At 39.4% G+C, this 21,143-nt stretch overlaps 1 protein-coding gene across 2 annotated transcripts in view; it reads right to left on the minus strand.

The window, feature by feature from the left end:
- The window catches only part of DNAH7 (dynein axonemal heavy chain 7), a 273,847-nt gene that overhangs the window by 43,610 nt on the left and 209,094 nt on the right, over positions 1 to 21,143 (minus strand). For both annotated transcript variants that reach the window (XM_047720641.1, XM_047720640.1), the window contains 4 exons: positions 13,756 to 13,882; positions 12,259 to 12,453; positions 8,259 to 8,351; positions 1,668 to 1,844 (listed from right to left, as the gene is read on the minus strand). In XM_047720641.1, the coding sequence (XP_047576597.1) occupies positions 1,668 to 1,844; positions 8,259 to 8,351; positions 12,259 to 12,453; positions 13,756 to 13,882 (592 nt within the window). The remainder of the gene's footprint in view (positions 1 to 1,667; positions 1,845 to 8,258; positions 8,352 to 12,258; positions 12,454 to 13,755; positions 13,883 to 21,143) is intronic.

Consider the following 21,143-nt stretch of genomic DNA (forward strand, 5'->3'; position numbering starts at 1 on the left):
TCTGTGGGAATGTTTGCCTGGAATGCATTTCTGCCGTAGTCTGAGTCATCTGCAGCCTGTGAAAACAGTGTCTGTGACTCCCTGAGCTCTTTTTCTCTAGTGCCGTCATCATCGGAAAGCGTCTTTGGAAGAGGCCTTGAATTATGGCAGCAGTGCTAGAGGAAGGCCTCAGGCTCTCTGAACATCCACAGCTCGTCAACACTAGCAGGTAGAACATCAGAAAACAAAACAGAGCCAGATACTACTGTTTCTGGAAAACGGGGGTGGGGGGGGATAGCAGGTGAACGACGACGCACTGAGCCGTCCTACGCAGGGGCTGGAGGGTAATCACGTTGTGTCACGTGAAAGGAAAGTGGAGAGGAGCTAGGAAGATCTCGAAGGATCAAAAAGGTCATGTTGATGTGGAGAGGGTGAATCCCACCGAAAATGAATTCTAGCTACCGCACCACTGCCACTCTGGTCCTTCCCACCCGTGATCTTCCTGGCCTTTTGGCAGCAGCCCCCGAACTAATACCCTGCTTCCACTTTGCACCGCTCAAATAAATTCTCCTCACTCCAGCCAGGATGAGCTTTATAAACTATAGGCCGGAGCACTCACTTTGTTGCTTAAAACCCTACCCCACCGTATTCGAGGCCCTCAGTGTAGCCTGTGAAGGCCCTACCTGATGTGGCCCCTCGGTATATGGTCTCAGCCCCCCACTCCTATAATCGTGTCAGCCACAGTCCGGCCCGTCTTTAAACAGCGGGAAGTGCCGTGTTCCACTATCACTCCCCAAGTATCTGAGAATTATACCCAGTGAAAAAAGCACAGAGTATTACAATAAATTGGCCTAATAAAGGGTATTTTAACCACTTAGCTCTGTGGACTTAAAGAAGCCACTTGACCTCTCCATGCTTTAGTGTCCCTCTCTATAAAATGGAGATGCCATTATTGACCTCATAGGACTGCTTTAAGAATTAAAAGACAGATGTTTCTAACAAGGTCTAGCAAAATTAACACTATATATAAAGAACAATCAAAGCAGCGGTGGTGGTTCTAGAAATGTCAGTACTGCTTCCCATAAAATATTACTTTGGTTAGACCAAATCAACTCAAAAATATCCAGTCACCTCTTTATGAAGATTATATTATTCTAGGCTGAATGATGTAAGAAAACTTACAGTAAATTCATTTGAATAATTTTTAAATCCTTGATATATAAGTATTAGAATGTATTCTAACCTATAATATATGATTATCCTGGAGAGTCAAGAAGGTTCCTCTTTAGAGACTGGGAGAAAGGGTAGGATCAGACAAGGTTATCCCCAGGGTCACTGTTCAGACTTAAATTTATTAAATCAATCCAAGCTCTTGCACTGATGCCACAATGTCACAGAGTTCCTCTGTCTCCCCAAAATAAAAGTGAGTGCCCCCCAAGCCAATTTCTAGTTTTCATAATTTGAATAGAGAAAATTATTTTAATGTCAGTGCTGCTATCTAAATATCATTTTCTTGAGACTCTGTCAACTTCTGGACCCCCGAGTCTTTCAAGATCTAAGTGAGTGAACAATTTTTACCTTTCCCTCCCCCCACTTAGGATAAGCAAGTTTGGTTGTTAAAAAATTCAGCTGGAAAATACTTTACTTATTCACATTTATATGAGAGAGGCTCATCTATTTTAAGGTACCTGGTCGTCAGCAAATTTTAGAAGGGCAGCCATGGGGTCTGCTCCAGGAGAGAGCACAAAAATCAGTGGTGAACAGCAGTTACTATCTCCAAATGCCTTGGACAAATCAAAGGGAGGTGGCTCAATGAATGTGCGCCCCAATCTGGTGATTATAAATTCTTGCAGCATTGGAATAACCTAGAGAGGGACGAGAATATATTTGAAAGAAGAGTCAAAACTGTTTACAAATTTAAAAGTTTAGATTCAAAGATATTTTAAAACAAAGGACTACATTAGCTTAGTTATTTGTTAATGTTAGCAGAGGGCCAAAGACATCACTTATATAAATGTCTTTTAGATAGAAAAAAAAAGACAAATTATTTAAATAATAAGAGATGAGTAGTTATTGGCACAGAATTCAAAGGCATTCTTCTTCCCTTCAATGAGCGTTCAGCACATAGTGGTTGAAGAAAATAAGAAGCCTTAACTCTTTACTTAAGTTTAAAATACTATGTTCTAAAAGTCTGCAAGTCAAAAGTAGAAATTTGAGAGTGAGTTTATATAGTACTATACCGTCAAGAAAGAATTGAAATAGCTGGGAAAAGAAACAGAAAGAAGGCAAAAAGAAAGGCACTCCGAAAAAGAAACAAGTTATATTCCTGAGAAATAACTAAAAGTGTATGGTGGAAAGTTCCTCACAACACACCTGTGTGCTTTCAGCGATCATATGTGAGAAGGAGGAGAACTCCACGGTGTGGAGGCCCCTCCCAAGTATTCAATGTGAAAATGGAATTTTGTTCATCAATGTGGCTGACGTATAGCCTCCAATACCCCCTTCCCTCTTTCTCTCTTTCTTTTTAAAGGATTTATTTGAGAGAAATAGAGAAAGAACAAAAGAGAGAAAGAGCAGGGGCAGAGGGAGAGAGTTTCAAGCAGATGTCCCAGTGAATGTGGAGCCTGATGTAGGGCTTGATCTCACCACCTCGAGATCATGACTGGAGCTGAACCCCAGGCTCTGATGCCTAACCAACTGAGCCATCCGGGTGTCCCTTTTCTTCCCTCTTTCTAATGAAGGTTCTACACCTTTTCTCTCTGGACAATGGCTCCAAGCTAATCATGACTCAGATGTGAGCCAGACAAGTGAGATAGACAGGTTTAACAGACCAGCATCCCTATGTCTAGCTTAACAGATTATGTAGACAACATATCCCAGGAAGAGGAGTAATGGACTGGCAGGAACCCTAAAGAATTTTTCGAATCACTCTAACTGGCTCCCTGCTCATACACAAGATGGCCTCATGTCTGCGCACAACAGTCCGAATTAGGTCATCAATCCCACCAGCCGGGACCTTTCCTGAACTTGCAGCAAATTGCAAGAGCAGGTTTCCAAACACCAAGTATCTCAAAAAGCTGGTTTCCTCTGGAAAAAGTCGTGAGTATTTCCAGCCTCTGTGTATTCTCCCCAACGTCTATTCACACGAGGTTTGTGAGCCAAAATCATGGACCGATCACAATGCCTGAAACAGCGTCAATCTTAATGTGGGTGAGTGTGTGTGACAGAGGGTGTGAGGGTGGGGGGCTGGGAGACACGGGAGGAGTATCTGGACTAAAATCAGATGTTTAAATCCCTCCCCAGCCTTTCTCTAGGTTCGTTCGAGCACAGAAAATGCACAGAAGAATAACACGTATGTAAGCACTGTGGTGGCAAGGGCCTGCCTCACTCGTGACTCATAAGTTCTTCGCACACAATAAACACATACCGGACACCGAATGGATAGAAACTCGGGATTCCTCTTTTTGTGAAGGTGAGATTCTAATGATAGAAATTCTCAACAAAAGTCACATCATAAGAATTCGCCCGTACCAAAAGTTTCATTTCTACAGAAGTTATTTCACGTTTCAGATATTGTGAAGGCACACATGTCAAGCTTAATGCAGAAAACTAAAAATATCCCGTCTATCCCGGGCCTTGTCCTCGCCTTTCTCCTTTGTCCCCATAGCTGGTCTATTTTCATTATATTAAAAAACAACAGCAACTACCAAAAGAAAAGGAAACTCTTCTTTTTTTTTCCCTCCACCATCTCTTCCCAAGGCTGACTTGGGAATTAGAGTTTTACAAACGAAAGCACAAGGCTTTCAAGTGTATGGTTTTCCTTTCAGTGAGCTTGAGTTGTAAGCGTCTCCTCTCTTTTGTGAGTGGTTCAAGCTGCTGTCAGCCACTGCGCACGTGTAGGCCTGGCTGGAGGACCAAGTTAGGGGTGCACACGTGGGGGGGTGCGGGGAGTACAAACAGATTTCAGTGCTTTGTTTTTAATTTTAGCCTGAGCAAGACTTACTTGCTCCCAAGACCAAACTGTAACTCCTAAGGTAAATGAAGCTGTGCTTCTAATCAGTTGGCAAGGCAATAGAATTGGGTTTGCTTCTGCAATCTGATTATGCTGGCATTAGGCCTGTAAAAGGAAATCTGTCAGTAACAAAAATTACGGACTAATTTAAGCAGCCATCTTCCCAAAGGCCAGAAGAAGTTAGTGGGTCTCCATTTATGGTTTTCTGTGGATTGCAAATTCCTGGAGGATTTATCTGAGGTCAGAGAAACATATTCCCTTATATTTGACAAGTTTCTTATTGAAAGCTGATTAATTGGCTTTCTGTTGATCGTTCGGAAGGAGAGAATGGTAGCCAGAAAACTCTTCATTTTGTAAATGGGCCCCAAACACTGCATACCGCAGTATTTATTCCCCTGTTATGTTTCTTTTATCAATAAAGCAATGTAAAATACTAAATTCTATACAAAAGTGTGAGCCCATCTCCTTTTTCCTTGTGGTGATTTACAGAGCATCTTTTATATTTTTCCAAACTAGAGCACAGGAGAACCTGGGGTGTAGCTTCTTCCCACTGGGTAGAATTTGTTTTGAGGACAGAGCAGGGAAAGGAAACAAAAAAACCTGTGCTGCTAAATAATTTCTACTGTGAACTAGAGATGGAGGGACTGCTGACCTTCCTGGTGGATAGACAGAGTATCTCACGACTTAGAGATTGCCAGGAAATGAAAATCTACAGAGCAGAAGCCCAAACAGTGGCCTCTGAGAGCACCGCTCCTTTCTTCGGCATGCTAATGCCCTGTTACTTTGGAAAACCATTCTTTTAAAAGTATAGTAGCCCCTATATTCCTTTTAAATAAACACAGATTCCAAAACCCACAATTTCCCACTAGAACTCAGAGTGCCTAGTAACAGCAAGATTGACAAGTTTGAGGTTGCTAGTAACAGAAGACCATACTAAGAATTCTTTCTCTTTTAAGGATTATAGGTGTGATCGCATAGATAACGGTCATGAATTACTCAGGTTAATTTGATTTATGCTCTAGGAGCAAACATTTCCAGATCTCAGTGATTTAATGCAACAAAAAGTTTCTTTTTCTTCCCTGCAAAGTCCTGTGTACGTGCAGGCGATACTCACTCGCTGGGCCGGCTCGGGTCAGGCCTGCTGACAGCACTGAAATATCAAATGTGATTCCACTATGCTGATGGCAGGGGGCGTGCCCTGGAGAGTCTCAGGCTGGAGGTTAATTGTTTCTGCCCTGACACTTCTCACGTTTTTATGGCCAGAGCCCTTCACCTCGTGTGTACAAGGGAGGAGAACTGGGAATATCAGTGAACAGCATTAATGTCTACACTTAACCACCTACCCCAGGAAAACTCTAAAGGAGATATGGAAACACACAGGGCAAAGTTATAAAACAGGGGGCCAAAGTATTGGACAGAGTATCTATGTAAAGCATAAAACTATACATTTCACCTAAGTTGATTTAAAAACAAAAAACAGGGGCGCCTAGATGGCTCAGTTGGTTAAGTGTCTGTTTTCAGCTCAGGTCATGATCTCAGGGTCCTGGGATCAAGTCCCAGATTGGGCTCGCTGCTCAGTGGGGAGGGAGTCCGCTTCCCCCTCTACTTCTGCCTGTCCCCCTCCTCCTGCTGATGGACGTATGCGCGCTCTCTCTCAACTACATAAAATCTTTAAAAGAAAGTTAGTAGAAATAAAAACTAAATAAAACCAAAAACATACAAACAAAACTGCCCCAGCATGACTATCTAACTCCTCATCTTCTTCAAATATACTCTAAAAAGAGAATGAATAAGGAAAGTAATATTTGATCTTTTAGTTCAGTGTATTTTCAGACTACAGTGTCAATTTTTTAAGACATAAAATTGGGGAAAAGATATTTATAGGTGAAGGCTGCAATAAACTTAACATAAAACATGAACAGAAGCTTCTTTGTTTTTTTTCAGACAATGAGGGGAGAGGTTGGTGGTACATGCAGAGTTGTTTTAGTGGAATGGTCTATAGAGCTTAGAAAACGAAGTAAAACCCTTTGAAAAATTTAATTAAGGGTTTTATTTTTTATTATTATTATTTTTTTTGGTCAGAGAGAGCAAGCACAGGCAGACAGAATGGCAGGCAGAGGCAGAGGGAGAAGCAGGCTCCCCGCCAAGCAAGGAGCCCGATGTGGGACTCGATCCCAGGACGCCGGGATCATGACCTGAGCCGAAGGCAGCTGCTCAACCAACTGAGCCACCCAGGCATCCCTAATTAAGGGTTTTAAATGAGGAAGCTGTATTAGGTAAGAATGTGAAATATTTCATATTCTTCCATATTTAATATTTGCAGGGAAAACTTCTGAGGATTAACACTAAAGTTTCCATGGCAATTCGTTTTTGAAAGGGCTACCGAGGCAGAGAATGTTTCATTAGTTTAATTATGATTCCTAAACAATTGTGACTACTTCCAACACCTAAGAGCAGGGCAGCATTATGACTGTCTGTCTGTCTTTTTTTTTTTTTTTTTTTGTAAAGCTTTTATTTATTTATTTTAGAGAGAGATAGGAAGCATGAGCAGGGGGAAGGGCAAAGGGAGAGGGGGAGAGAGAATCATAAGCAGACTCCATACCAAATGTGGAGCCCGACATGGGGCTCGATCCCAGCACCCTGAGATCATGACCTGAGCCTAAATCAAGAGTCAGTCACTTAACCGACTGAGCCACCCAGGCGCCCCCCTGTCTGTCTTTCTTTATAAGATTTTATTTATTTAATTGTCAGAGAGAGAGAGAGAGAGCGCACACACAGGGGGAGCAGCAGACAGAGGGAGAAGCAGGCTCCCCAGCTGAGCAAGGAGCCTGATGTGGGACTCGATCGTGGAGCTGAAGGCAGATGGTTAACCAACTAAGCCTCACAAGCATCCCAGCATTATGACTTTCATAGTCCCCAGGCACCCTGTACATTCCTTTCCCTGTGAAAAAATATCAAAAATTATATTTTGCCATTGTTTTGGTATAATTACAAGCTTAATACAGGCTGGGTTACATTTTCCATTTTTAAACAGAATTAAAACATTTTCATTAACACCTAGAAGTATCATGGGCTCTAGGCACGATGCCTCATGGACACTTGGGCTCTGGCAAAGAACCCAGTGACCGGCCAGGCCAGAACTGCATGTGTTCGCTGAGTCGACCTCGGCTGACAGAGGAAACCGTGCCTCTGCCCACCTGTCACTGACGCATGTAAAAACTTGAAAAAATAAATTGCTTTCATCACCTAAGTTCTGTTATTTTGTTGTCAGGATAGAATTACTGCCTTACATTCCCTAGCAACTCCCAGTTGTGAATACAGTAAGTTTTGATATCATTATGTATCACTTTTATTTGAGTCGTAACAGAGGGCAATTAGGATGTTTTCTCAACATACCTAATATCTACATTTTTTCAGAGTATATGGATATCTCTGTGGATGTCTTCATACTTAGATGAATAGTTTGTTTTTTTTAATAGAGTAAATAATGCAAATGAGACTGTCACCGAGTACTGAAATTTGCTGACATGACAGGTCAGCCGATTCATTGGTTATACATCATTTAAGGAAATTAAAACGAACAGTATTGACGTTTTCCTTTGTAGTCAGCAGTGATGAATGTCTTAAAGATGATATTCCACTAGCTTTCCACAGGCCAACAAAGAACTCCACATAAAGACAGCATTTGAAAAGGCAGAAATTCTTCTCTATCTGCTTGGTGTGAACACCAACACCACTGACCAGTATCATCAAACTAATGAGAATAAGAATGAGATTACAGCATGTAAGAGAAGAGAAGTGGATTGTAAGCAATTGGGGAAGCATAAATTAAAGGAAGAATCATAAAATACATAAAAGTATAAAATACAGTCTCCTCCAGGGGCGCCTGGGTGGCTCAGTGTGTTAAAGCCTCTGCCTTCGCTGGGGTCATGATCCTAGGGTCCTGGGATCGAGCCCCACATTGGGCTCTCTGCTCAGCAGGCGGTCTGCTTCTCCCTCTCTCTCTGCCTGCCTCTCTGCCTACTTGTGATCTCTGTCAAATAAATAAAATATTAAAAAATAATACAGTCTCCTCCGTTATTAATTTAGTGTGGCTTTAACAATGTGCAAACTTCTTGAAAAATGCATTGAAGGAAACGGGATTAGCCCCCCCCCCCAGGCTCCTCCACCTCCCTGTGGGTGTTACAGAAGCCAATGCAAGCTGGCGGGACTGGAAGGGCCTGCTGGGGACTGGAGTCACTGAGCGGCTAGCAAAGCCCACACTTACCTTGTCTGGCCTCAAGCAACGAATGATAAGCATCCTTTGAAACTCATTTGCTTTCTCTTCCCAGTTTTCAGGAAAAACTTCATGATGTGGTTCCTAAAATTGCAGTAGACATAATTCAATGTTATTTTAGAGATTCTTCCTTTCTTTCTTTCTTTCTTTCTTTCTTTCTTTCTTTCTTTCTTTCTTTCTTTCTTCTTTCTTCTAAGATTTTATTTATTCATTTGACAGACAGAGATCACAAGTAGGCAGAGAAAGGAAGGGAAGGGAGCAGAGAGCCCGATGTGGGGCTCAATCCCAGAACCCTGGGATCATGACCTGAGCTGAAGGCAGAGGCTTTAACCCACTGAGCCACCCAGGCGCCCCTAGAGATTATTTCTAAAGAGAATAGTATTTTGACTTAGAAACTGATTTTTAGGGAAAGCATATAATGAGTAAGTGAAATCAAGAATACTAATGTAGGGCGCCTGGGTGGCTCAGTGGGTTAAGCCGCTGCCTTCGGCTCAGGTCATGATCTCAGGGTCCTGGGATCGAGTCCCGCATCGGGTTCTCTGCTCGGCAGAGATCCTGCTTCCCTCTCTCTCTCTCTGCCTGCCTCTCCATCTACTTGTGATCTCTCTCTGTCAAATAAATAAATAAGATCTTAAAAAAAAAAAAAAGAATACTAATGTAAATTTTATTAGGCTGGGGTAAAGTTATGAAGTAAGGAATGAAAAGAAAATTTAAAGCACCACAAAGGAATCAAAATGAGGACATGAGTTAAGCAGGTTTATGTCAATATGAATACTAATCATTACACAAATGAATCCTTACTAAAAAATGTGCATACAGAGTTTTCCCATTATTTCTCCAAAGGCATTTTAAAACCTACCAACTACTGTCATCATCTATTTATAAAAATAAATATTTATTACAAAAGAAGAAAGGCATTATACTTAAGTTTATTGTGATATTTCCTGTTTGAACAAAGTTTTGGTATCTTTTTTAAAAATAAAGGTATATTTGAAACTGTATATAATAAAGAAGAAGACAAAGAGAGAGAGTTATTAAAAATACGCAAGAAGAAAGGCATTAAGATCCCAGGAGGAGTAAGTTAGAAAAAAAAACAAAGGGGAAGATATTTATAAAAATTTTAAAACTCTAGGGAAGGCTATGTGATATCTCATATTCGAAATCTTCATGCCTCAGCATAGTCAATAAAATTTCTATTTCAAATTAGAATGAAGTACTCACAAAAACATATCCATCCCTAGGAAATATGTTTTTATTACTAATAGAGAGAAATTCAAATGAGATTCAGTCCAAAATATTTGCATTTATGTATAGATACAATCTCACTGTTGTGTATAATACAAGTTGGTAAACAAAAAATATTCTCTGCATATCTTGCACTTTCTTTCTTCTTCCCACCTTCCCTAAAGAGAGCTCTTGCATATTAAACCCAGGAAAACAAAATGTTAAGAGAGTAGAAATAAAGGGGTAGAAAAAAGTAATTATGAATTGGCAAAATACTCACCCTCGTGCTTAAAAAAAAAAAAAAAAAAAGTGAAGGAAGGCAAAAATTTCTATGTGTGCCAGAAGGGAAACTGTTTTGTGGTTTGTGTTGACTATCATAGTCTCCAATTATCAAGATAGGGCCCCATGAAAAATTGTTTGAGAGCTATTAGCTTTTCCCTCTGAAAGGGAGGTGGAAATTTTTTCTGTCCAAGTTTCTAGCTAGAGCACAAATTAAATTTACTTGAAACAGGTTAACAGGAGGAAAAAACCCTGAAGTTTTATTACATGTGCATAGAGGCCCAAAAATGACACTGAGACCTAAAGAAATGATCAAGGCAGGCAGTTTTTATACTTTCCAGACAAACCATTGATCTGTGAGGAATCGACAGAAAAAAAGAAAACTTAACTTTGGGAGTTTCAGTTAGTAAGGAATTCTAAATGGGCTGGGGTAGTAAATTAGTAGAAAGTAACAAGGGTTTTGTTTTAAGATTTTATTTATTATTTATTTGAGAGAGAGAGGGCATGAGAGGGGAAGGGTCAGAGGGAGCAGCAGACTCCCCGCTGAGTGGGGAGCTGATGCGACTCAATCCTGGGACTCCAGATCATGACCTGAACCGAAGGCAGTGTGGCTTAACCAGCTGAGCCACCCAGGACCCCCAAGGGTTGTGGATACAGCCTTCTATGCTCTAAATTTCTGGTCTCCAGTGATGAAGTTGTCTTTTTACCTGCTGGTACAGGGAGGGCACCTTCCACATGGGAGATTTATTTCCACTCTCAGGGGGAGAGAGGGTCCTCTTGCACAAGCTGTCACTTAAGTAACGTTTATTTAAAATAATCCATATGCAAAAGTGGCACATTTTGGGTAGCCTGCCCTTGGCCCCTGCACCTTATGTCGACAGACAAAAATGCTTATTAACTTACATGCTCATCCTAGCTTATATCTGCATTTATATCCTGCGTTCAGAAAATCTAAACAAGAACTCTTTTATAAAAAAATTTTTTTTAAAGATTTATTTATTTTAGAGAGAGAGCACAAGCAGGAGGACCAAAGGGAGAGGGAATCTTAAGTAGACCCTGCGTTGAGTGTGGAGCCCGATCCCATGATCTTAAGATCATGCCCCGAACTGAAACCAAGAGTCAGACACTCAACGGCACCACCCAGGCACCCTGGTAAAATTTTTTTTTTAATGATTTTGTTTTTCTCAGAGTCCATGGTCTCTCATAGTTTGTCTCCCACTCCGATTTCCCCCAACTCACTTCTCCTCTCCATCTCCCAATGTCTTCCATGTTCTGAGAAACAAACTGAGGGATTTGGGAGGGGGTGGGGTACTAGGAGGGGGTGGGTATTGTGGAGGACACGTACGGCACGGAGCACTGGGTATGGTGCATAAACAATGCATTTTGGAACACTGAAAAAAAATAAAATGAAATTTAAAAAAAAAGATTTTATTTTTAAGTAATCTCTACACCAAACACGGGGTTTGAACTTACAGCCGAGAGATCGAGTCCCATATTCTACCGAGACAGCCAGGTACCCTCTTTTGTAAAATTTTTAACTTACCTGCTATTATGGTTGCAAAGTCTAAATTGTTAATAAATAAGAACCTGGCATGGAAATTCGAAAAGAATATATATATTTTAAAGATTTTATTTATGGGACGCCTGGGTGGCTCAGTTGGTTAAGCGGCTGCCTTCAGCTCAGGTCATGATCCCAGCGTCCTGGGATCGAGTCCCACATCGGGCTCCTTGCTTGGCAGGGAGCCTGCCTCTCCCTCTGCCTCTACCTGCCACTCTGTCTGCCTGTGCTCGCTCTTGCTTCTCTCTCTATGTCAAATAAAAAAAAAAATCTTTAAAGATTTTATTTATTTATTTGACAGACAGAGATCACAAGCAGGCACAGAGGCAGGCAGAGAGAGAGGAGGAAGCAGGCTGCCTGCTGAGCAGAGAGCCCGATGCGGGGCTCGACCCCAGGACCCTGGGATCATGACCTGAGCCGAAGGTGGCCCCTTGAAAAGAATATTTTAAGGGCTCTGCATCTCCACACATTTTAAGGATGTGAACACAAGAACTACCATTTAAGGATTTGAACACAAGTTCAGAAGAGAACTACCAATTTAGAAGGTGAGGATAATATAAATCGAAACCTTGATTTCAAGATCCGAACAGTTGTTTAAAGCTTAATTAAAGGGGCGCCTGGGTGGCTCAGTGGGTTAAGCCTCTGCCTTCGGCTCAGGTCATGATCTCAGGGTCCGGGGATCGAGCCCCGCATCGGGCTCTCTGCTCAGCAGGGAGCCTGCTTCCCCCCTCCCTCTGCCTGCCTCTCTGTCTACTTGTGATCTATCTCTCTCTCTGTCAAATAAATAAATAAAATCTTTAAAAGAAAATTACTTCCAAACTGTTTAAAGCTTAATTAAATATTCTTTTTATTCAAAGATAAAGATAAATTATTAAGCATTATTTTGTCCATTTAAAAACTTTGGAATAAGCGAAAGGGTTAAAAACATACCAAACTATCATATACTTTTTTCCATCCATCCTTTAAGTGCACAAACTCCCTACGAATATTTTTGAAGGACGGTAAATCATCCAGCCGACATATTTCATCCCAGGATTTTTGAGGAAGCCACGTGCAGGGGTTGGCGTGAGGGTTATCCAGTCCGATGCCGCCAGTCAGCAGAAATCTCCACTCAGCTTTATTAATCTTTGGAAAACAAGGTAGCACGTAGAGTCAGAAATGAATTCATTATATATATATATATAGATATATATAATACATTTAAACCGTTTTAAAAGAACTGTTGATTTTCCAGTTTTAGGTAATGTCCTTATGGAATTCTATAACTCCTGGAGGAGCCCCTGAGCACTTCCTCATATGGAACCATCTATCCATTACAACTGGCTTTCGAAATAGGTCCATTCTCGATAGCTACTTTTTGATAATTTTCCTCCAGAATTACTCATCTAAACAGAACAATTCTATTTGAGTAAATGTTTTCTAAAAATGTCTTTTTAGAGTCTTACAGGCTCTAAAAATGTCTTTTTAGAGTCTTACAGGCTCTAAAAATTAGGGGAAGACAGAAGGCAGAGGGCAGGGAATCAGCAAACACAGGTGAAGGGGACTGGGAGATCCAGGCTTCGGGTATGAAATGAGTAATTCCCAGGAATAAAAGCTACAGCATAGGGAAGATAGTCGACGGTACTGTAACAGCATTATGTGGTGGGGGATGGTACTTACACTTGGAGTATAGAGTTGATGAATCACTATGTTGTATACCTGAAACTGCTGTGTGTCGCTGTGTGTCAACTACACTCAATAAATATAAAAAGGAATAAGATAAAAATCTGGGGAGGACAGAAAGCTTTCAACCTGCCATATTTGCAATTATTCTCTGTAAAACATAATGAGGCACTGCTATGAAACTTGTGCAAGAATGCAAGAATAAAGCCTTTATTCCTTCAGGATTCAACCAATACATCACCAAATCCAATGAATAAATCTTAAACACCTAAGTAAATAAAATAGTGATTTTTGCCACTATTTTCAATACCTCTTTCATTCTTAACGCATTTCCTATATTTTAAATGAATAGATTTGAAATAGAACAAAAATTTATGAAAGGTATTGTTAAACCCAAATGGTTGGATTTGACTAGCTTGCACAAGTTCTTAAAAACATTACCATTTATGTGATTACTTGGGGTAAATATATCAACATAGTTAGTAAATTTATAAGCATACTTAAATGAGATTCTAATAGAGAGTAATTTATTTTAAACTAAAACACACATAAATTTAAGTAAAAATGACACAGTGTACTCTGCTTTATTTATTTTTCACCTCTGAAATTCAGTCTAGCTGTGATGTCTTGCCTTAACTATAATTATTGTTTAACTGTTTACAACCCCTTTTTATGCGTATATACACATACACACACACCCCCATATAAATTAGCAAATTAGTGAATCAGTGTTAGTCTTTTTCTACAAATTATAACAGTACTGACCGCACGTTCATGTAGTAGCAGGTTAGCAGTTAGACAAAAGGAAAAGAGTAGCTTATCCTTTTCAAAGAGCGACCGGCAGACATTGACATACAGGGAGTAAGTAAAGTGATCCTTGAGAATCTGAAGCCTACAAGTCAACAGAAAGACAAGTGAATAAACAAAAATGCACTATACCTTAAAAAAATGCTCTCAAGGAAACACAGTATAAACCACTTAGATGAATATTCATCTAATAAGCTTTCTGGTCAATTACCTCCAAAACAATCAATGGTCGTCATTAACACGATGTACCAATTTGAAAGCTACACAATGTAGAAACACTTCAGTAGAACTGCATTTTACTGTTGATTGATTTAAAAAAAAAAAAACTTAGTCTTTCTTTGGAAAAAAAGTCAATGCTTAGTACATTAATCTAATACATTTAAAGATTTGTGGACTATTTTTAACTCTAAAGCATTTCTTGGGGTAAAATTTGATTTTTTTTATTCTGTAGGTACTTCCAAAGTTCTATATTATATATTAAATTCACAGATTAAAACTGATAGCTTTTTTATTAAACTAACATTTGATAGTATGTTACTCTGCTTATAAATCCATAAAAGCTGGAGAAATCACAAAACTTGATAAGCTACATTTTTATTTACCACATAGATGGAACATAGAACTATGACTAATCATAATATTTGCAACTAACAACTTTCTTGTAAGTGCTAACATGTGTTTTCTGTATTCATAGCAATTCTTTACATGAATATAACAGTTTAAGAATTTTCACTTAATTATCTCATAGGGGAAAATAAACCATCTTTGAAATAAAAATTTCAAAAATTTTTTTTATTAAATAGGTTATAATAGTTGTAATAGAAATAAACAGAATAAATAGTTCACTGAGAACCTTTGCAGAGACCTGATGATTGACAATGGCCCAAACTAAGCAGATCAACTTACCTGAAGGGAAAATTAGTATAGTTTTTTGGTTAAACAAAATTTTATCAGTGTTTCTTAATGTGTCTAAAAAGAATAATCTACCAGTACCACCATATCTTGGCTATTTTCAGATTGACATCCTAGGATACCAAGCACTTCAGCTCAATTTTTCTCCTGACTTGCCTATTTCTTTCATTATTTTGTCCCCTTGCCAGCGTTCTCATAATGAAAATTACAACAAATTGATGTATTTTATTTCTAGTTGAGAACTCTGAAAAAGGGCTTGGTAGAGAGGGCTTTGAAACTAGTTGCTGAAATATAGTTGAATTCTCTGAAGATTTAAAATAATCATACTATTCCTGTCCCCACGTTTATGCTGATCATGGTCGTTTCACACGACATGGTATTTAGTTTGTCTCATCTGTAGCAGTGCAAATTAATACAGGGTAATGCAGATTTGGTCTTTCTAGAATAAAATAAAAATGTCTGCACTTTAAAACAAATTTCCTCTTATAGATAGGAAGATTGAAGGGAAAATTATAAAGGTCACTCATATTAGAAATTCAAGTTCAGTCTCAGTGATAAAAATGCAGATTAAAATTCAATATTTTAATAATCTGTTATAGTGAAAAAGAGGATAAAAGTGATAATTTTCAATGTTGATGTGCGTTATGGGGATATAAGATCACTTGCCTTCCTCCAATGGAGTTGTATATTTGAATAATCAATCAGGAGTCTGAAAGAAGTAAACACCTTTGTTCTAATTTTGGGATTCTAGCCTACAGAAATAATGAACAATGTGGATTACTTGCGAGTCTTAAAATATGAAAATCATGGCACATTCACAAAATGGTATATTGTGCAACTATTAAAAGTTATGTTTCGGGGCGCCTGGGTGGCTCAGTCGTTAAGCGTCTGCCTTCAGCTCGGGTCATGATCCGAGTTCTGGGATGGAGCCCCGCTTCGGGCCACCTGCTCGGCGGGAAGGCTGCTTCTCCCTCTCCCACTCCCCCTGCTTGTGTTCCCTCTCTCTCTCTGTCAAATAAATAAATAAAATCTTTTAAAAAAAAAGTTATGTTTCAGAAGAGTACTTAGTAACACGGGAAAAATGATCTTGATAGAAGTGGAAGGAAAAGAAAAAAAAACACTCAAAGTGTATGTATACACTTATATTGTTTACTGAGAGAGATTTCTGTTTGGTCCCTGTAACAAAACTATATCCTCATTAGATTTTTGTTTCTGTACTTCAATGGAGTTTTTTCTTTTTTTTGCTATAATTATTTGTTTATTTTGCTATATTAAAAATTTGATAAAAAACAGATGATCCAAATTACTATAGCTATTTCACAGTATATAGCTCTATGTCATAGTCATATATATACATATATATAACAGTCATAACGTATGTTTGGTGTAATAGTTAAGTAAGAATTATTATGAATAATAACCATCAGAAGGCAAGCAAAAATAAAATATCTTTTAGTTGCTGAGTAGAAAGAAATAAGAAATAATTTTACTAGTTGTTACAAGTTGATTCCCTTAAACACCATCCATTTATCCTACCCACCCCCTTCCCTTGGGAACCAGCATTTTACTGTTTGTTGTTGTTTTTAGTTTTTACAGACATGAACTTTGTTTTGATTCCACATATAAGTGATATCCACAGTACTTCTCTCTGACTTATCTTGGTTAGCATGATGTGCTCAAGGTCAATGCATGTCACAAATGGCAGAACATGTACATGTAGAACAATGAAAATGGACCCCTATCTCATACCACTCATAAAAATTGACTCAAAATGGGTCTAAGATGTAAACTTAAGACCTTATACAATAAAGCTCCTAGAAGAAAATGTAGGGAAGAAACCTATCAACATTGATTTCCCCAGTGATTTTCTTGGACATGACACCAAAAGCAGAAAACAAAAGCAAAAATCAACAAATGGGATTAATTCAAACCCAAAAGCTTCTGCGCGCAGAAGAAACAACTAAGAAAGCAAAATAGCAACAAGAAATAAATCTATGCTTACATAGCCAATTCAGCTATGGCAAAGGAGGCAAAAATATTCAATGGGGGAAAAGACAGTCTTTTCACAAATGGTGGTGGAAAAACAAGAGCTGCATGTAGAAGAATGAAACTGGGCTATTTCTGGTACATATACAAAAATAAACTCAAAATGGATTAAATATCTAAATGTAAGACTTGAAACCGTAAAACTCCTAGAAGAAAACGGGTGGTAGTTTCCTTCACATTGGCTTTAGCAACATTTTCTAGATACGTCTCCTTGGGCAAGAGGAAAAAAAAGCAAAAAGAAACTATTGGGACTATACAAATAAAAAGCTTTTGCACAGTGAAGAAAACCATCAACAAAACAAAAAGGCAACTACTGAAAGGGAGAAGATATTCACAAATGATATATCTGATAAGGGATTAATATCCAAAATATATAAGCAACTTATAAAACTCAAAACCAAAACCCTAAATATCCTGATTAAAAATAGGCAGAGGATGTCCATCAACAGACGAATGGATAAAGAAGATGTGGTATATATACACAATGGAATACTATGCAGCCATCAAAAGAAATGAAATCTTGCCATTTGCGACGACGTGGATGGAACTAGAGGGTATCATGCTTAGCGAAATAAGTCAATCGGAGAAAGACAACTATCATATGATCTCCCTGATATGAGGGAGAGGAGATGCAACATGGGGGGTTGAGGGGGTAGGAGAAGAGTAAATGAAACAAGATGGGATTGGGAGGGAGACAAACCATAAGTGACTCTTAATCTCACAAAACAAACTGAGGGTTGATGGGGGGAGGGGATTGGGAGAGGGGAGGTGGGGTTATGGATATTGGGGAGGGTATGTGCTATGGTGAGTGTTGTGAAGTGTGTAAACCTGGCAATTCGCAGACCTGTACCCCTGGGGATAAAAATATATGTTTATAAAAAATAAAATTAAAAAAAAATAGGCAGAGGATCTGAGTGACATTTTTCCAAAGACATATAGAGTCAAACAGACACATGAAAAGATGCACAACGTCACTAATTGCCCAGGAAATGCAAATCAAAAGCACAACGAGGTACCAGCTGACACCTCTCAGAATCACTAGAATCAAAAGGACAAGAAGTGTTGGCGAGGATGTGGAGAAATGGAACCCTTGTGCACTGTTGGTGGGAATTTAAATTGGTGCAGCCACTGCGGAAAACAGTATGGAAGTTCCTCAAAAAACTTTAAAACAAAAATACCATATGATTCAGTAATTCCACTATTGGGTATTTACCCAGAAAATGAAAACACCAATTTGGAAAGATACTTGCACCCTCATGTTTATTGCTGCATTTTTCACAATAGCCAAGATACAGAAGCCACTCAGGTGCCTGTCAATAGATGAATGGATAAAGAAAATGGAGTGTGTACATATATACACAATTGGAATATTCCTTAGCCATAGAAAAGAATGAGATGTTGCCATTTGTAACAACATGGATGGATCTAGAGGATAGAATACTAAGTGACATAGGTCGGACAAAGACAAATACCAAATGATTTCATTCCTATGTGGAATCTAAAAAACAAAACAAACAAACAAAAAGCAGAAACAGACCCATAAGTGCAGAGAACTGATGGTTGCCAGGGAGGAGTGTGTTGAGGGGATGGGCACAATGCGTGAAGCAGAGTGGGAGGTGCAGGCCTCCAGTCACGAAATGAAGTGACGGGAATAAAAGGTACAGCACAGGGACTAAGTCAATGACATTGCAATAGTGTTGTATGGTGACAGGCAGGAGCTACCCTTGTGGTGAGCAAAGCATAACATATGGTCTTGTCCAGTCACTATGCTGTACACCTGAAACTAATAGAATATTGTGTGTCAACCATACTTCAAAACAAGCAACACACCACACACACACACACACACACACACACACACACACACACAAACACAAAACCAAACAAACAAAAAAAACCCAAAGGAAACAACAAAAAAATGAAAGGGCAGCCATAGAAGAAAATTTTTACAGACCAAATATCAAATAAAGAGTTAATATCCAAAATATACGAAGAACTAACAGCTCAATAACAAAAAAATCTGATTAAAAAATGGGCCGGAGGGGGCGCCTGGGTGGCTCAGTGGGTTAAAGCCTCTGCCTTTGGCTCAGGTCATGATCCCAGGGTCATGGGGTCAAGCCCCCGCATCAGGCTCTCTGCTCAGCAGGGAGCCTGCTTCCTCCTCTCTCTCTCTCTGCCTGCCTCTCTGCCCACTTGTGACCTCTCTTTGTCAAATAAATAAATAAAATCTTAAAAAAAAAAAAATGGGCCGGAGACCTAAACAGACATTTTTCTAAAGAGGACATCAAAATAGGGCGCTTGGGTGGCTCAGTTGGTTGAGCGGCTTCCTTCGGCTCGGGTCGTGATCTCAGGGTCTCGGGATCGAGTCCTGCATCGGGCTCTCTGCTCAGTGGAGAGCCTGCTTCTCCCCCTCTCTCTGCCTGTTGCTCTGCCTCCTTGTGCTATCTCTTTGTCAAATAAATAAATAAAATCTTTAAATTAAAAAAAAGAGGACATCAAAATAGGCAATAGGGCTCATGAGAAGATGCTCAGCGTCACTAATTTTCAGGGAAATGCAGATCGAAACATGAGGAGAGACTACCTCACAGCTGATAGAACTGCCGTCATTGGGAAAACAAGAGACCACAGGTGCCGGCCAGGATGCGGTCAAGGGGAACTCCTCCACAAACCACGTGTGTTTTTCCTCTGGCTAAAGCCCGTTTGCTAGCCCAGATGGTCACTTCAGTTAGCAGGTAAATTGGGGCTGAGATTTCTACCTTCATGATCTGTTAGTGGATTGTCTGTGATACGCGACACATTCTGGTTTAATGTTTACTGAATAACCAAACTGTTTTCTTTCTCTCCTACCTTCGTGGAGGAAACTGGGTTGAGAAAACATTTTGCTTCGGTTCTTTCCCGACCACATACTAGCACAATGGAAGCGAATGAACCACAGCCTATGCAAAAGACAGTGGAAGTCGGACACCCCGGAGCACACTGCGATTCCATTCACACGATGTTCTAAAACAGGCCAATTAATCCATGGTGTGGGAAGTCAGGACAGTCTTCAGCTTGGTGGAAGGGGCTGGGTTAGTCTCTAGAAGGGGACACAAAGTGGGGTTTCTGGGCTGTCGATAATGTTCTGGGTCTTGATCTGGGCGCTAGTTACACAGCTGTCCTCAACGATGAAAGTTCATTGAGCAAATACTCTGATTTCTGCACGCTTCTGAGTGTAGACTGATAAATTTCAATGAAAGTTTTCAAATATGCTTTTCCTATTTACTCTTCGGTTGGTTCCAGAATTACACTTTCAGGACCACTGGAGTCATGGATAAGATTTGCATTGTATGAAAATGAAAGGAGCTTAAGTAGAGAAGACATATTTTGTTTTCTAGATTCCATCCAAATCTCACATCTGGGTAAAAGGATTTAATTTTCTAGAAATCATAAGGGACTATGGTCACAGGAAGAAACATGTCATATGTGTGGGTGAGTTCTAATTTGATGAGACAAGATATAGTAAAGAAATGAATAATTAGTTGTAAAGCATAAAATTGTTCTAATTTTTAACTCTTGTACACAAAGCGTGTCTCTAAGTGACAGAGAAAATTAGTTTTCTTCTCTAGACTCCAGCAAATACCTTAATTTAAAAGTAGTTAAGATGATATTTTGGTGACTTGTTTTAAACAAGGTAGAGGAAAACAACTGCAGTGAAAAACAAAACCCTGTTTACTGTTGTGGCGCCATGTGATGAGCACTGTGATAAGTTCTGAGAATATTAAACAACAAACAAACCCTCCTAAACCCTTGTCTCCGGGAACTCAGAACCTTGTGTAAAAACCAGACATGCTTGTTCAATTAACTAACATAATGCAAGTGGCTGGGAGCTTTTCTAAGAAAGGTCACTTAAAATTTTGTTTTCTATATTTTAGTAATCCTTCCTACCCTTGAAAATTTCAGATAGCAGAAGAAATAGAGAAAGAAACAACACATTTTCAAGTATCGTAATTAAAAAAACACACTTTAATCTCCACTGGGAGGCGTTTCTTCTTGAAGGTGGCCACCCACTTCTCTTCCTCAGGGGCAGACAGCTGAGAGACTGTTTGCTAAGCCCAGTGTCAGTCTTTACACCTTCACTGATCTCATATTTAAGGTTGTAAAATAATAGTACTAACAAGAAATTGCTCAGTCTGAGAATACTCAAATTTTAGCAAAGTTCTACTGTAGTAAATGAGAGCAATTCAATTCAGATTTTCAGGAGATTCTCATTTTGAATTTCTAAAAAGTAATTCTGCACTGCGAGTGATCAGTATTAAATTGGATTTCCTTTGTGGGTATGAACAGTCAAGAAACAGAAGTATCCAGCTTCATATTGATCAGTAAGTTTAGAGAGGGCCATGATCGCAATG

This window comes from Lutra lutra, chromosome 3, assembly GCF_902655055.1.
Source record: "Lutra lutra chromosome 3, mLutLut1.2, whole genome shotgun sequence".
NCBI classification, from domain to species: domain Eukaryota; kingdom Metazoa; phylum Chordata; class Mammalia; order Carnivora; family Mustelidae; genus Lutra; species Lutra lutra.